General features: G+C 36.2%; 2 protein-coding genes across 2 annotated transcripts; both read left to right on the forward strand.

Moving 5' to 3' along the window:
* Nucleotides 1–544: 544 nt before the first annotated feature.
* Nucleotides 545–10,429, forward strand: LOC137739725 (uncharacterized). The gene is made up of 12 exons (XM_068479408.1): nucleotides 545–990; nucleotides 1,701–1,927; nucleotides 2,450–2,514; nucleotides 3,026–3,100; nucleotides 3,544–3,890; nucleotides 5,085–5,153; nucleotides 5,234–5,322; nucleotides 6,138–8,336; nucleotides 8,462–8,539; nucleotides 8,683–8,791; nucleotides 9,714–9,764; nucleotides 10,044–10,429. The coding sequence occupies exons 1-12, from the start codon at nucleotides 628–630 to the stop codon at nucleotides 10,089–10,091; spliced, it is 3,720 nt and encodes a 1,239-aa protein (XP_068335509.1). The 5' UTR covers nucleotides 545–627; the 3' UTR covers nucleotides 10,092–10,429.
* A 6,918-nt stretch (nucleotides 10,430–17,347) lies between these two features.
* Nucleotides 17,348–18,555, forward strand: LOC137740589 (uncharacterized). Its single transcript, XM_068480429.1, has 3 exons — nucleotides 17,348–17,453; nucleotides 17,568–17,941; nucleotides 18,517–18,555. Exons 1-3 carry the CDS (start codon nucleotides 17,348–17,350, stop codon nucleotides 18,553–18,555), a joined length of 519 nt encoding a protein of 172 aa, XP_068336530.1.
* Nucleotides 18,556–18,869: the final 314 nt, after the last annotated feature.

An 18,869-nucleotide genomic window follows, 5' to 3' on the forward strand; every position in this document is an offset into this window, starting at 1 on the left:
TGAACGACAAACACCCAAAACAAATTCAAACAAAAATTCTTTTTCTTTCCCAAAACTAAAAAAAAAAAAGAAAATTAATTACCAAATAAGTGTTAATGTGCCAAATGTAGAAATAAACAGCAAAGATATTGTACAATAAAAACCACCTCCATCTCCCAAGCTACTTTCTGTCCTACCTAGTGTCGGTTTATTGTAATTCCCCCGCCTCCTCCTCTCTCTAGGGCTAATTGAAATGCTTATGGCTGCGAACAAACCCAATGGTACCTTTTAGCCAATTGGAAACCGATAAAAAAAGGTGAGTCGCTAGTTAGTTAAGGATAATTATGGAAAAAGAAATATTTTATTGCAGGTTGGGCTTTAATTCGGTCCGTAATTTTAATGTTTGTAGGGCTGATGTATAAATAGTTGTGTTTTTATGGTTAAATCTCAAATCCTTTTAATTAAATAAAAATTTAAGATGATTTTTTATTAAAAAAAAAAGTTGCCCTAATACCTTTTCATTAAAACTCCCTATTTTTAAATTCCACTTGGTTCGCTCTGTTTGTGACTCGAAAAATTCACAACAAGAATCCCAATTCCAAATTCCAAATCCAGTTCCACCTCCCGTCTTCCCTGAACCTCTCACCAATGTACTCATCCAAGTCCGGCCGAGTTGGCGGCGGCGGCGGCTCAGGCCGCGGACCCGGAGCCGGCAAGCTTGGCCGACCCTCCTTCCCTCCACCCCACCGCTCCTCCGCCCACACCACCAGCCGCCTCTCCCTCGGCGGCGGCTCCAATCCCAGAGGCCGCAACTCAGGCCCCCCCACGGCATCAGCCGCCCCGCCGGCCGTGGAAGAGCAGTTCAATTTAGTCCCCGGCCGCAACCCACTTGCTTTCTCTGTGATCATTCGTATGGCGCCGGACTTGGTCGAAGAGATCAAGCGCGTCGAAGACCAAGGTGGGGCGCCCCGCATCAAGTTCGGTCCGTTGCCTAATAACCCAATGGGCAATGTGAGTTTCTTGTATTTGAACTGGGAATTGCTTAAATTTTGCTAATTTTGTTGGGTTTTGGATTTCCTAGTGTTTGTACTTTGCTTGTGTGTGTCTCTGGGTTGTGTTTCAATTGTTCATTGCTCAAGTTTTTCGGTATCGTGTCAATTGTTTAAATCTTGTTGCTTTATGAAGTTTCATGGAGAAGAAATTTTGGGCATTGCTTAATTTCTTCAATTTTTCGTTAGGTTCTGTACATTCTGGTGTGTGGGAATACTATTCAATTTTTTTCATGAGCTTATACTTGGTTTGTGTTCTTCTTAGTTAGTCTTCAATTGGGTTTTGCATAAATCAGTTTTGTACTTTTTCGTTTGGGTGTATTGTGGTTTTTTTTACTTTGAAGTTATTCTTATATTTTTTTTTCTTGGGAACTTTGAGTTCTCTTGTGGAAGTGGTACATTCGGGTTGGCGTTGCTTATATAGGTGAAATGTTGTTCCTTTTTGGGGTTATTTGTTACTCTTATGCAGAATTATTACTTTGAAGTTATTCTTTTGGCAAGGTTGATGTTTTGCAGAGTTTTTGCTTTAGTTTTATCATGGCCACATAACAAAATTTGAGTGCTTTTAATTCTCTCCATTGGAATATGGAATTTTTGTTAATACTTGTTAATCTAGATGTGGTGATTAATCTTAATGTTTTTATTGCTTTGAATGGTTCAATATTGCTTCAGGTTATTGATCTGGGTGGGAAGGAATTTACATTTACATGGGACAAGGAATTGGGTGACCTCTGTGACATTTATGAAGAGCGTGAAAGTGGTGAAGGTGGAAATGGTTTGCTAGTTGAAACAGGATGTGCATGGCGCAAAATTAATGTGCAGCGTATCTTAGACGAGTCAACCAAGAACCGTGTTAAACAGCGGTCAGAGGAAGCTGAGCGCAAGAATAAATCCCGCAAGTATGTAGTCTGATTGTTACCGTGGAGTTCCTTTGCTTTTTGATTATTCAGTAGTTTTATGCATATTCATTCTTCAGTTTCTTTTACTTTGGCACTATTAATTTTCTTTAACGGCATCTGCTTTGGTTGCTTCAGGAGGTTGCAACATAGAACACTATTTTTGGTGGTACTTAGGTGCTAATACTATCATTATAATTGCCTTTAACATCCAAAATTCCTCTACACCCATTCCAAATGATAGAACAACTTGTTTTTCATCCATTTCAGAAGATTTGTCCTAGCACATCTTCAAAATCTATCTTCAATTGCCATCATTCTTGTGTAGTTCTGGTTACCAATTAGTTGCATTTTTTTCTAGAAGTAATTTGATGATTTTAGTTTCATGACTAGTTTCAAGACTTATTTTAGTACAATTATCAGAAGGTTGACGTCTTTTGTGTTGCAACCGTCAACTGTGTTATGCCTTTGAGTTGTTCCGACTGGTGTCTTATCCCTTTAATTTGTTTTTGTTCCTGAAAACAGAGCCATTGTGCTAGAACAATGTAAAGCTCCAACAAATCAGTTAAAGCAATATGATACTACAGCAGGTAAGGTTTTCAATCCAAGTATCATATATTTCCATATTTTTTTAATAAACTACAGTCATTTTCTGACTTGAGTAGAAGTTAATAGTTTAGTGCAAAGTAGGAAAACACTGAGCTTGAGATGTGTAGTTAATGTAAATTTTTCCACTATGTACATTACCTTATAAGCAAATCAGATTGAACTAGCTAGAAATGCAGTGTCATTAGGATCGATAAATTTTTAGCCCCAGTCTAAATTGAAAAAAATTCATAAAAATGTTATATATGTTAATGAAAAATTTTTAAATTTTGTTTCTTCTGGTTTTGTTTAAATGACTGCTGATCATGTATGTTCACTTAACTATTATTTATTGGTTTTAATTTGGGAACAGTTATTTGCACTCTAAAAATCTCATTTTGCACTCCACTCAAGTGTATTTTTCTTTCTAAATATGGAAAGTTTGGAGTGCAATATGAGAATTTTGAAGCCACTGAACTACATAACAGATGCATCTGATACCTCACTTGTTTCCAGCTAATCAACCATGGAGGAATTTCAAACATAAAAAAGAGCCTCCGTTTAAGAAGCAGAAAGTTGAACTGCCTCAAGGTGAGTGGAGCCTTGTAGAAGCTTTTGTTTTCTAACCTTTTTTTTCTGTTGGGGTAGTGGTCGGCTGTTTCTTGTGCCTTCATGCACATGATGCTGTGATTCTCTAATGCCATACCTCTACTATCTAAATGATCCACCATTTACACTTATCTTGTGCCACTGTCTGTACAAGAAAAACTATTTCGTCCGAACACCCTAATTCAATCTTCTAGGATTCGTCTTCTACTTCCCCAATTAGCTCATCATAATAAACTTTCGCCGAAAATTTCTCTTACAACTGTCCCCTCTATTGAACCTTGTCTCTATCCTCGGCCAAAGTAAACCTTGTAACTATCCCTCTTCCCTCCATTTCACTATTTTATATTCTTCCAGGCTTACAGCTGTAAAATTGTTTTATTTGAGTTTAAATTTTCATTGAAGAAGTCTATTATTTGAATTTTCAGCTCCCCCTAAAACTACATTTAAAACTGGAATGTCATCAGCAACTGCTGCAAAGGGCAGGTACTCATCATCACCTCTTCCAACTCTACCTGAGCAATCTGGGGCTCTATCATCTCCATTAAAAACTGGAAATAGTTTGAAGAGTCATGCAAGTGCAGAAGATGTTATACCCTTTCAAGTGACTAGAAAAGATAAGCCCGCTCCAAGCTCTGATAAAGAAATCCCAATCAGGAACAGTACTGCACCACGACAAACAGTGGGCAAAGACAATAGTGGAGCTAACCCTACAGATTTGCAGAGTATGTTGATTGCTTTGCTCACGGAGAATTCCAAGGGGATGAGAATAAAGGTATGCACTAAAAAAAATGACATTTAATATATTTGATATTGGCCATGTGTCTACTATTAAATCGTCCAATCTTATAAGGTCGTTTTATCTTGATTTATTTTAGACATAATATACTCCACGTGGACAAATGCCACTGTAAATGATATATTCCCAAAAAGGACATATGACTCATCCCACCACTTGACACAAGATGAGTGGATGAGAGTTCTAGCCAGCCTGCTGCAGGATATCGATGGGAACCCCTGGGCTTTGCCACAAAAGCTGCACATACATCACATATTTTTTATGTAGTTGCTGTTCTTAAGCACCCTAAAACCCAACTTTATCTGAATAAATGGAAAATAAGTTTTCCCTAAACAGTTCTGAAACCATCAGATATCCATTTCATAAATTTGACTATGATGCATGCTCTGCATGTTTATTTCATTTCAAGCTATAACTAAAACAGTTTTAGTCTTATGACAAACAATTATTTCTCAATCTGTTTGAACAAAACCACTTTAAAATCTTTTTCAGAAAAAAAAACCAATACACATCTTCAAACAGATTTCTCAACAATTTGAATCACGTGCTTTGTAAATAAAATCCATTGAAGAATACTGTTTCAAAGATCTTTTGAAGATATCCTTTAGAAAACATGCTTCCAACCAGATTCTTTGCTATGCATGAACTATTGTTTTCATGCATAATAATAGATAATCATATCATGAAACTAGAGCGAGTATGAGTTCCCCTACTTTATTCCAAACACATTTTTATCAAAGCACGTGGTAGCTATTTTCCTATTGCCAACTGCACAGCCAAATGTTAGTTTCGTACTGCATTGTTACTGTTTTAGCAGGGGGTACCAAAAGCTGATACACTTTTATATTGTCTGATTGTGTTACAGATATTTATAAAAGGCAAAATGATAGACTAAGTATTGAATTTAAAGGAATCCTTTGAGTGGAGCATAAGAATGAATGCCAGTTGTTGGGGAGGGTGTAAGAATGCAGATAAGAGAGACGGAATTTAAAACTTTTTTCTCCAAGCAAAATTATGTTAAATAGAAATGGGAAGGGAAACAATCAAATCACTTTGGATATTGTGGTAGTTCATCTGGAATTCTACAGTATCCAACTGTGTTATAAATTCAAACAATGTCTTGTTTTCTTCTCCTGCTACTTATCTCTCTCAATCTTGCTTTTTTAATAGGATTTAGAGAAAGCTATTGCAGATTCATATCCAAACTCTATAAAGAAAATTGAGCCTATTATTAAGAAGGTAAGTGACGAAAATCCTTGATGCTATTATTCGAATAACATTAAGTGATATTATATCTTCTCATTCAATTTTGACATCAGATTGCTAATTATCAAGCTCCAGGGAGATACGTTTTGAAATCAGGAGTGGAGTTAGAAAGCTCAAAGAAACCTTTGTCTGAAAGTGGAAGGTAATCCAATTTTTTCCCTAAGGCTTAGTCTGCATGATCACGTCAATTAGTGGCAAACTTGTTTTCCTGTTATTCTTTGACTTTTAACTTGTACCGATATTGGTCCTCAAGAAATAGATGACTTGACACAACAATAAACCAAAATATCTAAGAAATATAGAAGGAAGGAATGTATTCCTGATACACAATAGTATTAAAGTTAATTTGTAGAAATATAGAAGGAAAATGGGCATCCTTTAGCCGTTCATATTCCCTTTGAGCTTGCATAATATTATTAGAGATGCTTTACGAGTTATCTCCATGATTTGTCACACAATTTATTTATATCTTGCTTGCATGCTAACTCCAATCATTCAGATTTGAATATCTAAGTTTTATGAATCTGAGTGGTTTTCAATTCTTAATTCGAAAATTGTAGTTGAGGGTTTTGAATTTAATATCCTTATGCGATCTCTTTTTTCCTATTTAATTATTTTTAGTGCCTTCCAAGTTTTGTACAATTTGTTCGACACATTCTTATCCCAAACTACTTTACCTAGTATCCTTTAGAACATCTCAAAAGTACATTCTTTTTTATTTACTTTGATGGCTTAACCTTTTAACAATAAATATCTGCAGACTATGGTTTTTCTTTATAGTCTATTGTGGTTGTATTTGTATCTTCTTTTGTAAAAACTGATTATCAGTGGATCAAGCAAGGATTTCCTACTATAGATATTGATGCAAGTTACATCACGGTGTATTATATAATCATTACTTTTGTGGAATTATATATCGTTCTCTATCTGTCATAATGTGTATTTGTTTATTTTCAGTTCTCCCGAGGAGAAACTTCACCAGGAACCTGCTCCTGATGGTAATCGTGATCAAATGCCTGTTCAAGCACCACACTTTGAGGAGAAAGTTTCTCCTAATGGGTTGGAGGAAGTTTCTCCTAATGGGTTGGAGGAGCAGGTTCACGAACGATTGAATGCTACAGTGGGTCAGGATTCAAGTGCATTGATTAAAATTGATAACCAACAGCAATCCCTTGATTTGTTTGGTGAAAAAAGGGGCTCCGACGATAATGTAGCGCTAGTTGGAAGCTCTAGCGATACTGGGAGTGACAGTGACAGTGATAGTGACAGTAGCGATACCGGAAGTGACAGTGGCAGTCATAGCAGAAGCAGAAGTAAAAGTCCAGCACGAAATGGGAGTGGGAGTAGTAGTGATAGTGACAGTGATGCATCTTCTAATAGCAAGGAAGGTTTTGATGAGGATGTGGATATTATGGCAAGTGACGATGACAAAGAACTGAAGCATCAATTGCAAGACTCTGAACCAGGGTTTTCTACTTTGCCCGTCCCATGGAGAACTCCTGATGGAAACCCTTTGCAGAGTGGGAATGATGAGAAGCAAGATGATCATGAAGTTGACGCAGTTGAGATTGAAAAACAGTTGCTTGATGCCGATCAGGTTGCTGAATTGGCTCCAGTTAGTAACTCTAATCATAATAAAAGTGAACCTCGAGAAGAAACAAAACCCTTTTCACCTGAGCATGGTAAGCTGCAAGACCACCAAAGTTTGGTAGATCCTTTGTATGGAGGGGAGAGTACCGCCAAGGATGACTTTAGGTATGAGCAGTCTGACAGCTCTGAGAGGATATCTAAAGGTACATCCAAAATGGTATCTGGGATAAAGCACTCTGATGAGAAATCTGAACGCAAAAATAGATTAAAAACAGAAATATCACAGCAACCTTCTCACAGTTTGTCTCCTGATAGACTTGTTGAAGGCTCTCATAAGGACCCCGTCTCTCAAACGATTAGTAGGGATGATAGGGATGGGAATATTGAATCCGGATCCCTAAAGGCTTGCAACCAAGCATTTTCTGGCAGATATACTTCAGAGTTTAAACAATCAAGTCGGAAGTCTTTTGATCATAATTTACAGACAAAAGTTCCTGATTCAGCAGAAAAACCAGATAGATATGCCGAAAACTTAGGGCATGGCGGGAAGTACTCTGAAAAGAGATCTCAAATGCACGAAGGTTTCCTCCCTCAAAAAGATAAACTTTATAGAGATACTCAAAATGAGGATGGTTATGCTAATGAGAGAAAGGTTCCAAGAAATTCTAAGGAAGGTGGTACCCGAGGCAAACAGTCAATGCCCTTGGATCCTCATTACCAGAAAGACGGTGATGTGGCTGGAAAGATCAAGGGGAATGCACAAATTTCCAGCCTGTTACTGGGGGGTTCACCAAAGGATAACAGCAGAAATGGTGCAGACACATCCCCTGTTGTTCATGGCAGAGGCAGTAAACTCCAAAGAGAGTTTTCAGACTTGGAGTTGGGGGAACTTCGTGAGCCCTTGTTTGAGGAAACGCCAGTTAAGAAGCAATTTGAGAGGAAAAGTTCTTTTAAGCAGTCAGATAACAAAACGAGCACTTCAGAGAACAGGGTTTCTGAATTCGGTAAAGTGAAACCTGCAGGAAAGGCAAATTTTGATTTGCGAAGGCCATCCCCTCCAGATTTAAACTCTAAGCTTCCATGTAATCAGGAAGGCTCGAATAAAAAGAGGAACTATGAAGATCGCATTGAGGATTTAACAAGGTCGCAACAGAGAGCTGTGCAGTCTCAGTCACAGCACCCATCACTAGTAGATCATCCTGATGTGGGGCGTTCGTTTAGCAAAACAGTGGATCTTACTAGTAAATCTCGACAGAATGAAGCTGGAGGCAGACAAGCAATTGGTGTGGCTGGACATGGAGAAAGCAATAAGAAAGCAACCGCAAGTGCTCCTCAGCAGCTTGACTCAAAGCGAAGGCTAGTTTCCCAACCCATACAAGAAAGTAAAAGACATGCACCCAATATAATGGTGGATTCAACTGATGTACCCAAGAAATCAATGGTGGCAGAGGGCATTGACAGTGATAGAAAAAAGAGGGATTCTTCTTCAGATGAGAATAGTTGTTCTTATTCTAAGTATGAGAAAAATGAGCCCGAGTTCAAGGGACCAATAAAAGATTTCTCTCAGTAAGTGAACATGTTAAAGCTTTTACAATAGTGAAAACCATCAAACCAGGTTTTGGCTGTGTTGTATTTAATCCTGGTTTTTGACATCCGAATTACTTTATACATTTTTCCTTTTCTTATCTTAGGTACAAAGAGTATGTGCAAGAATATCGTGATAAGTATGATAGCTATTGCTCGTTGAACAAGACCCTAGAGAGTTACAGGTCATTTGAAGATTCCTTTCACTTCTTTTAAGGCAATATTGTTCGTTTTTTTTTTTTTTTTTTAATACTTGTTTGATTAATTGTTTTCTATTTTTTTTTTAATCCAAAATTGTGTCAAAACAATTTATTTGTGCTAAATGTAGGAATGAGTTTGAAAAGCTAGGAACGGACCTTGATTATGCTACTGGAGACACAGAGAAATATTATAACATTGTGGAGCAGCTGAAGGATTCATATCGTCAATGTGGAACGGTATGCTCTGTTCTTGATTTTCTATGAAGTGCGTAGATGATTGAACTGTGAAGTAATTCAGTAAGACATTGTATGTGAAGTAATTCAGCTAGACATTCTCACTGTTTTCTTGGTCAGATGCATTTTGATTATGTATCAGTTGTACGTACTTCTGTTTTCATGATTCCCTTATAACTTAACAAATCAGTTGTTGTTTGTTACCTAGCCATGGTGGATAGGGTTTGCCCTGTGGGCTTAGGGCCAAAGTCAGCCACCCTCCACAATGAATCACTTTAATGCACTGCTTAGTATGATAGACTTATTGGCTTCCAATTTGGCTTGATAGATATAACTGTGAAAATTTAATAGATGTTCACCTTTTAACTTCATCCGCATGGCATATGTGAATTCCAGGGGTTTGCTTATGTTGAAGATGCTTAATGAGGCTGAGCCAATAAGTCTATCATATTATAAATATACACTTGCATATGTCTTGGTGGAGTCCAATTATTTACACGTGCTTGCTAACATGTAGAAACTTTAAATTCATTCTTGAATTTGTAGACGTTTTGAAGTTCGGGTACCCAGCTCACCAGATAAGCTCAGTAGTGCATGTGTTTCGATTAATCCTGTATTTGATGAATAAGGAAAATTTTGAGACAAATACTATGATCATATATGAATAGCTAACATCGTGTTGCTAGTGATGTGGTGTTGGTAACTATTATTTTAAACAGAAAATTTAGGTGCTTAAATTATCTTTATTTCTGTTTTGTTTTTCTGGAGTATTTACAATACATAAAGTGTAAAGTGCTTCAGAATCATTCTTGATTTTGTTACCGATAACTTTAAACTTAACTCTTACGGTTTAATTTTTATTTGTCAAATAACTAATATTATGTTGAGCTTTTTGGTTTGACTCAAGTAATATTGACGCTTGCAGAGACATAAGAGGCTGAAAGGAATATTTGTGGTACTTCATGAAGAATTGAAGGTGATTCATTCTATCCTCGTCGACCACCATCTTTGAATTAATGCCGTTATGTGTTGGAGTTAGTCATAGGAATTATCTACTTTGCAATTACCATTTGAGTTTTAAATTGGGAATTGTTATTGGCACTTCAAAAATCTCATTTTACACTCCAAACTTATTATATTTGGAAAGAAAAATACACTTGTGAGGAGTGTAGGATGAGATTTTTGGAGTGCCAATAACACTTCCCTTTAAATTTTTTCTACCGAGTGTTGTGAATATTTTTGCATCTTTCTGCAGCAACTTAAGCAAAGGATTAAGGACTTTGCAGTCTCATACATGGCCTGAAAGAGGGAGAATCTCATCCTCGTCATTCACTATAATTGAAACCTCTTCCTTCAGGCCCGAGGGTGTGACTAGGAAGTTATATGTTGAAAACAGCACAACAGAGTCCTCTCTCTCTGAAGATGAACGCTTATGTCACGTTCAGAGAGCATCCGCAGTTTTGCCGTGCCCGCCCAGTATACCCGTAAATAGCATTTAACTCGTATGTACATTAGTTTTGTATTCAGATCAGGCCTTTTGTTCTTGACATTGTGCTTTTTGTGGATATAGTTGTATATCATAACACACAGGGTAGGAAGAACTCAAAGAGATCATTTATACATTGATGCACATATTGCCTTCTGTGAAACTCACCTTTTGTGGAGGGTGAGATTCAAATTCTGTTATTCATTGAGATTGGCTCCCTTTTATATATATATATATATATATATATATATATATATATAAGGGATTTTTGAATCTGGGACTCACGGGTAGAAAGTCAACGTCTTATCTATCAAGATATTGGATCACGCACAAATGGTTTATTTTTTTTCTTCCGTAATTTATTTTAGCTTTTCACATAATGATTTTCTCACACTGTTTTTCTCGTCCTACACTTTTGTTTATTTATGTTCTTTGGTGATTTATTCAAGGAAAAAAAACTTTATAAAAAGATGTGCAGGGAGAAAAAAGAGACGTGAAAATCACTTTCCGAAGATTAATGATGTTAATATCGGTTTATAAGCTACACTTTTGTATACACTATTTACCATCCCACTAGTTGTACATTTTTATCCAATGATATTTGACTCCGGCAGTGTACGATAAAGCCCCAGAATGTGAGTTGCACCCTTCCTAACTTTGTTAGCTTCACATAAGGAGTTGCATTAAAGTTTGCAAAAGCATAATATGCTTCTTAAGTTTTTGTAATATGATATTTTAAATTATTCTAATTCACGGGAGGGTATTAAAAGTTGAATATAAGAAGGTGCGGTGTGAATATTGCCTTGACCAACTAGTTTGGTCCTTTTTTTTCACATTAAGAAAGCTAACCCAATTGAGAATTCTAGGTAACCCATTTCACCTAATGAGCAAGGCTTTTCTGAACATTAGCATATCTATACAAACTTTTCTTTTCTTTGGCCTGTTTCAATTACATTCCCAAAACAAATTAGATCATCTCCTCCTAGAATGCTACTCAAAATTTAACCCAAAAATGACTCCAAACTTAATTTGCCTTTCTACTTTCAAAATTTCACTCCAACATGACTTTATATGATTTTTCATCTACCTTGGCTGAACTGGTGCTTTGTTGAGCCTTATAGAGCTCTTACCAGAAAGTATATTCACGACAAGAATTTGACGCTTATTGACATCATTTTGTGACTATACACAATTCAACTTTTGTTTGGGCTGCATATATTAACTAGTTTTTTTTGTAAAGGGTTATGTTTTCTTTTCTTTGCTACTTTTTTCTTTGATTTATTAAGTTATTTTGGTTGTCCTAAAAAAGAATAGAAAAATAAAAGCAGAAATTATTTAGTGGAGCTTGTTCCACGATAAAAACATAAAGTTAAAATATTTGCAGTTTCCAGAGGCATAAACATTGCTCTTTGAGAATAATAAATATGTGAAATTCACCTCCGCTGTATAATTAACAGTCTCCCCACACCCAAAAATATAAATAGGGAAGATTTTACGGTACTTTATTAAAAAAAAATAAGGTATCGGTGGTATTTAATTTAATAAAAATTACATTTTAAAGTCACATAATTATGATGAGGTTCGAGTTAATAATAAGAGTGACGTGATTATTTCAATAGCAAGGTTAATAGCCACATTGTGGACGTTTTGTTATATTATCAAGGTAGGTGTTAAATTATCTATGTTTACTATTACCCCAATGAGCGTATTGTTAAAATAGAGACGAACTTTATGAACTTACATAACATCGTAAACATACATGGTCCTCAGTCAGATACAATAAGCCTAGTATAGGCATAGGCCCAATTCCAATCACTCATCTTAAACTAAGTTTAACATCTTATTTTATAAAAAAAATCAATACCTCTTAAAATTAAAATATAAAGTTTGATTTAATTTTATCAAAAAATATTCTCTCATCTTGTCCAAGCAAAGAATAATAAACTTTGAGTTTCTCCTCCTCTCCTTTTTTTTTTCTTTGAACAAATATGATATATTATCTATACTAAGGGGTTGGGGAGTGGGCTAAACTTCACAATGAAGAATATTGTTCAAATTCGTCTTTGGCGAGAATCGACCCTAAGACCTATCATTTACAAGTGAAAAGATTACCACTAGACCATAGTACTAAGTGGCTTCTCCTCTCCTTCTTGAAATTTCATATATTTTGTCCTCCAATTTTCAACCTACAACAATATTAAGGTTTAGAAATTCTCTCTAACTTTTTACTAAAGTTATAAAATTTCATATATTTTGTTCACTAAATTTGCAATCCATTTTTTTCATTTTTCGTTTTGAAAATTTTCAATCCATTCTTTTTTTCATGGGAGTTTTCACGAAACATTTCCGATGCTGTTCACTTTTAATGAAAAATCACATTTTTACCTTTCCCTGGTACTATTCACTACACCTATATTTGTCATTTTTCATCAAAACTAAAGTTTTTTTTTAACTTTTCGTTAATTTTTTTTTTCATTACCTTGATATTGGAAAATTTATTTCTCTTAAAACTCAAGTAAACGATGCATAGCTTTCTCAATAATTGCTCGGCAATTCGTATTTAGGGATTGGATAGAAGTGGCATCTTATTTTCGACCGCGGTTGGGGGGGGGGGGGTTGTGATTGGCTGGAACTTGAACGGAGCTTGGGAGATGAGGACCATATGGAGAGCGTGGGCCAAGAAAACCCTGTGGGCCATGAGGGGCATGATGCCCATAAGGCACATTAGGCACATACATCTAAGCATGTTGGTTATGAGGCATCTGTGCCCCATGAAGCACATGACCTTGAATTGGTGACTCACTGCTTGGTGGAGGAGCATCATCACATTGTTCACCTTCATCCTTATCAGCAGTGGCATTCACTTTTTCCCCTTGTTTTTCTTCTTATTACCCCCGTTGCCACTACCACCGCTAGCTTTAGCCGATTCACCGTCACCTTCATTGGATTTGTCCATATTACCACCGTCCACCTTCTTACTAGTGCTACCACCTTTGTTATTGTTCTTCTTAGCATAGTCCTAAACTTGAACAACTTCAACTTTAACCGTCTTTTTCTCATTATCACCACTAACAGCACCGGCACCGTGGTTGCTTTCCTTAGAGCTTTCAGCCTATCTTTAATTTTTGTATTAATTACTCTCTATATTGAATTGATATTGGAATGCTAATTTAAACATGAAAAAAAAAAACATTTAGCACCTCAAAAAATCTAATTTGCTCACAATTCCAAGCATATATTCTACTCTCTTATAAATATTGTTTTTTTTTTTTAACATTTATGTGAGGCCTCTCCTCATGTAAAATTCTAACTCCGCCACTGATAAAGGCCAAAGTAAGATTACATTGTATAGTTTAAAGTAGGGTTGGGCAATTAAGGAAAAAAAAAAAAACCTGACTAAACCTACCAAACCACACCGACGTTTTTTTTTTCTTTTCTTTTTCCGGTGAGTAAACCTGAACCGCACCAACTAAGGTCGGTTTGACGAGTGGTTCCTATATTCTTGGACATCGGTTAACCGAACTGACCCGCGTGTTTGCTTTTATTTGTTTTAATCATAATAGATATACCATGTACCCACCACAACAAAACAAAACGTGGTAGTTTTGCAAACTCCTGTGAAAAGTTGATGCTTCTGTGTTTACATAATTAATTATTACATGGGTAGATTATTACATGGGTAGATTGTTGGAGTGTAGGAAGTGCAGGGAAAGTTACTGGAGGCTTGGAAGCATGGAACTTTTTGATCTTTTGGAAGTTTTGGGACTTCAATTCTTAATTATCTATATGTAATGGTTTCTCCAGTAGAACTTTTGAACTTTAAGAATGCCTGAATGTCATATTTAAGTATCTATATGTAATGCCTTCTCCAATAGATCTTTTGGACTTTGGAACTTTTGATCTTTTGGAACGTTTGGATTGTAATATTTTGAAAAATTGGAGCTTTGATGAATTTCTTTTTTGTAACTTTAAGAATGTTTGAATGTTAAACTTTGAATTTAACTAGTGTTCACACAAACCGAAAACAGACCCAAACCAACTTGCCTTTATCGGTTAATTGACATGATCGATTTTAGACCTGGCTTGATCGGTTTCGATTTGCAATTTTGGCTTAATCGACTAGGTCGGTTTGGTTTCGATTTTGGCCCAAAATTAACCCAGCCCAACCCGCGACCATCCTTAGTTTGAAGGATAAATTAGGTTCTCATCTCTCATTTTTTTCTTTCTCATTAATTGAAACCTTATTCCTTTTGCATTTTTTATCATGGTCCCTTGACTTTTCTCCATAACACTATTTAGATATTAAATTATTTACAAATCATTATATTGTCAATTTTAAAAATAAAAAACTTATTAATCATTTTCAAATATATCTTTTTAGTATTTTTTTCCATTTATAAAATTTAAAAAATATGTATTTATTTATAAATATTAAATTTTTTTAATTTATACCAATATTCTTTTTAGTTTGGTTTGTACACATAATTTTGAATTTTAATATGTACCCATAATTTTTTAATTTTAATGTGTACCCATATTTTTTTTATGAATGTACCCATGCTGATTATATGTATTTGTTTTATGTTTAAAATATAGCAATAGTTATTTCTTAAACTATATTAATAATTACATGGGCACAATAAGTTTTTGCTAGAATTATGTGAAGAACAATATTACTCTATTATTTATTTTTAAAGTTATTGTTATATTGTTAAAATATTATTTGAATTTGCTTAAATTTCATAATTTGTGGGTATTGAATGCATAAATGTATGAGTTAAATTCTTTGAATAATGTCAGGGACCTTGATAAAACTATTCAAACAAATAAGGTTTCATTCTAACAATTAGGTTGACTAAGGACCGGAACCAAAATGACCTTAGTTTAAAATTATACTCGAAAGTTACATATAATTGTAATCGTTGTTATCTACGGTTTGGACTTTAGATTACACTCTTAAATCAGTATATTAAAGTTGAACTTTATGGTATTACAATATTAACGTTCAAATTAAATGGTACAAATCCTTTTTTTCTTTTTTTTAATAAAGTACTGTAGATGAATTATCAAAATAATAAAATTTAGCGTAAATTACATTTTGCACCCTCAAGTGTGGGTGTAATTATAAGCTCATACATCATCTTTAAAACATTACAATTTGATACACCAAATATGATTTAGTTGCAATTTCATACAATCTGTTACATAATTGGTTAGATTGGCTGTTAAGTGATGATATGACAGATATTTGACCCATTTTTTAATGAGGTGGATGTCTATTTGGCGCCATGTGGATAAAAAAATTTTAAAAATTTTAAAAATATAAAATATAAAAAATAAAAATATTTATTATTTAAAATATTTAATAAATAATTACAATATCCAAAAAATTATTAATCACCCCCACCCCACTACACATGCACCCCTACCCGACCCCTCTTCCCTATCCGATCCCTCCTCCAGCATCCCTACACATCTTCTCTCTCTGATCAACCCCATCTTCCATAACCACCAACAACATGTCTCTCCATCACCATTAACCCTTGACACCACACCCTCACCCACGACTAAATTGCAGTAGTTTATACCTAGCAATTCAAATCTGGCATGGTTTGAAATTGGGAATTTCTCGAATCCGTCAAAATCAAAAGCCTCCGTTGTTGAAATCTAGTAGGTCTGGTTGCGAATCGACGGAGAAGGTAGCGGTAGCTCTACCATGGTGACATCCCACTCCAGATTCGTTGATCTCTATCCTAGAATCCGAAAAATGAAATTTATAGGGTGGGGTAGAGAGTGATGGGTTGTGAGTTGGTTTGGGGAGATGTTGCAGTGATGGATTTAGATTTGGATTTGCTGGGTTTTATTAATCGCAGGGATTTGCAGTGTGTTGGGCAAGGTGAGGGAGAAGGAAGAAGGGGTTGAAGATTTATAGGGTGGGGCCCACTATTTTTTAGAAAGAAAAAAAAAAAAATCATATTTTGTTGAAAAGTCTCATGGGCATTGAATGCCCACAGTTCCATTTGTAGAAAACGAAAGCGGAAATTGCATTGTGTTGTCAGAAGACGGGTTACAAGTTTCAAAATGCAGTTAATGCATCTGTATGAAGTTGCTCTATAAATAGAGCACTTCATATGCTTTCATGGAACAGAAAAAATAAGACGAAAGAAAACTAGAGAAAAATATCAGTAACATCATCTATTCATCTGCCTTTTATTTGTTATCTGTCTGTGCTATAGTTTTAGTGTGGCATTTTACATCTACCTTGCACCTACCATTAAAAGGTTATTCTCTCAAACTTTAACCCTTTTATAACACGTTATCAGCACGAGTCTCTATATATAATTATTCTCTCATCTCTCTTCGCCGAACGAACGAAAGAAAGAAAAAAAAAAAAAATGTTTCCTTTAAGGTTTTTACTGTTCATCTTCTTCCTCTGCCTCAACTACGCCGTGTACCCTCGCGACGAGTTGTTTGCTCCATGCCTGCTCTTAGTTCTCCAACTAACGGTTACATACATCTTTGATTACTTGTTTGGTGTAGAGATTGATTACTAACCCAGTATTTATTTATGTTAATTCTACTGCAATCCAAGATGGTGCGGTACAATCGCCCATCTTGAACTGCAAATTTATTCTTACTGCGATCCAAGACGGTGCGGTATCATCGCCTATCTTGGACTGCAGATTTAATTTTACTGCAATTTTTTAGGTGGAGCGATATAATCGCACACCCTACCCTGCATATTTGAATTTACCTGCTGTTTAATTTCATTGCAATTTTATGTGGTGCGGTATAATCGCCCACGCTGCTCTGCATATTTAATTTTTCTGTTACTTGAGTGGTGCGGAATAATCGCCCATTCTATATTACATTATTTCAATGAGAATGGTGCGGTACGATCGCCCTTCTCATTCATCCTGAAAATCTCGAGCCAGAAGTTTCGAGTGCTTATCATTTTGGCCTGAAGATCAAAATGAAAAATTTGTAAGAACCAGAAGTTCTAACATCATATTCCTTCAGGAATACATATTATTGCAAGTTCTTACACATCTCATTTTCTTTCAGAAAAGAAAATGGCGAACTTGGCGAAGCTTGAATTTGCTGCCCTGGATATTACCGGGAAGAATTATCTGACCTGGGTATTGGATACCAAGATCCATTTGGAAGCAGGGAATCTTGGTGATACCATCAGGGAAGAGAGCAACTCATCCTCTCAAGATCGGGCAAAGACCATGATTTTCATTCGCCGCCATCTTGATGAGGCGCTAAAGAGCGAGTACTTAACGGTTGAAGATCCGTTAGCTCTCTGGAATGCCTTGAGAAACAGATACAATCACCAGACAACGGTGATTCTTCCAAGGGCCCGCTATGAGTGGACTCATCTGAGGATTCAAGACTTCAAGTCAGTGGCAGAATACAATTCTGCATTGTTCAGAATTACCTCTCAGATGAAGCTCTGTGGGGATATTATTACTGAAGATCATATGCTGGAAAAGACTCTCAGCACATTTCATGCCTCCAACGTGCTCCTGCAGCAGCAGTATAGAGCGCGAGGCTACACTGAGTACAACCAGCTGATATCTGTGCTCTTAGTAGCTGAACAGAATGATGAGCTCCTGATGAAAAACCATCATTCCCGACCTACTGGATCTGCACCATTCCCAGAAGTGAATGCTGCTTCCCTCGAAGTGAACGCCACATCCTCTGGTGGTGATAATCATAAACGAGGACGTGGCCACAAGCGAGGTCGATGGAATAGGAAAGGCAAGAACCATGGAGTTCAGTTTCACAACCAGGTTCCGAGGCATAATTCAGGCCCGAGCTTCAAAAATGTGAATCGCCACAAAGGCAAAGCTCATATGAACCATGCTCCTAGAAACTCTGAAGGAGCCTGCCATAGGTGTGGTGGCAATGGGCATTGGGCGCGTACTTGTCGTACCCCAAAACATCTAGTGGATCTGTATCAAGCCTCCCTCAAGGAGAAGGGTGTCGAGACCAACTTTCTCGACCAGGCTAGACCAATGGATATACCTGATCCAGTGTTTGACTTATCAGGGCAGTTGAACACAACTCATCTAGATGTTTCAGACTATATTGTGGAAAGGGGAAATGAAGTATATCGGTCTGATTGAATCATTAATGTACTTTTATTATGCTGAACTTGTAGTATTTTCAGATTCAATAAAAGTGGCATGTAAATTTCTTGTTATAACTTGCTTTTAATTCTGATTCTCTTACTCAGAGAGCATGGATAAAAATTGTGGTTATTCTCAGAACATGAGAAATGGCGGAGATATTTGTCTTGCAGACAGTGCAACCACACATACAATACTTCGTGATCGAAAGTATTTCTCAAGCTTAATACCTACAAGAGTAGGGGTAACAACAATATCAGGACCTTCAGATGTAATTCAAGGTTCAGGGAAAGCCCAGATTATGTTACCAAATGGAACAATATTATCCATACAGAATGCATTGTATGCTACTCGATCTACTCGAAATTTGTTGAGTTTCAAAGACATACGTCTAAATGGATACCACATTGAAACAAAAAGTGCAGAAAATGTGGAGTATCTATGCATTACCTCCAATGAT

Source organism: Pyrus communis, chromosome 7, assembly GCF_963583255.1.
Source record: "Pyrus communis chromosome 7, drPyrComm1.1, whole genome shotgun sequence".
Lineage (NCBI taxonomy): Eukaryota > Viridiplantae > Streptophyta > Magnoliopsida > Rosales > Rosaceae > Pyrus > Pyrus communis.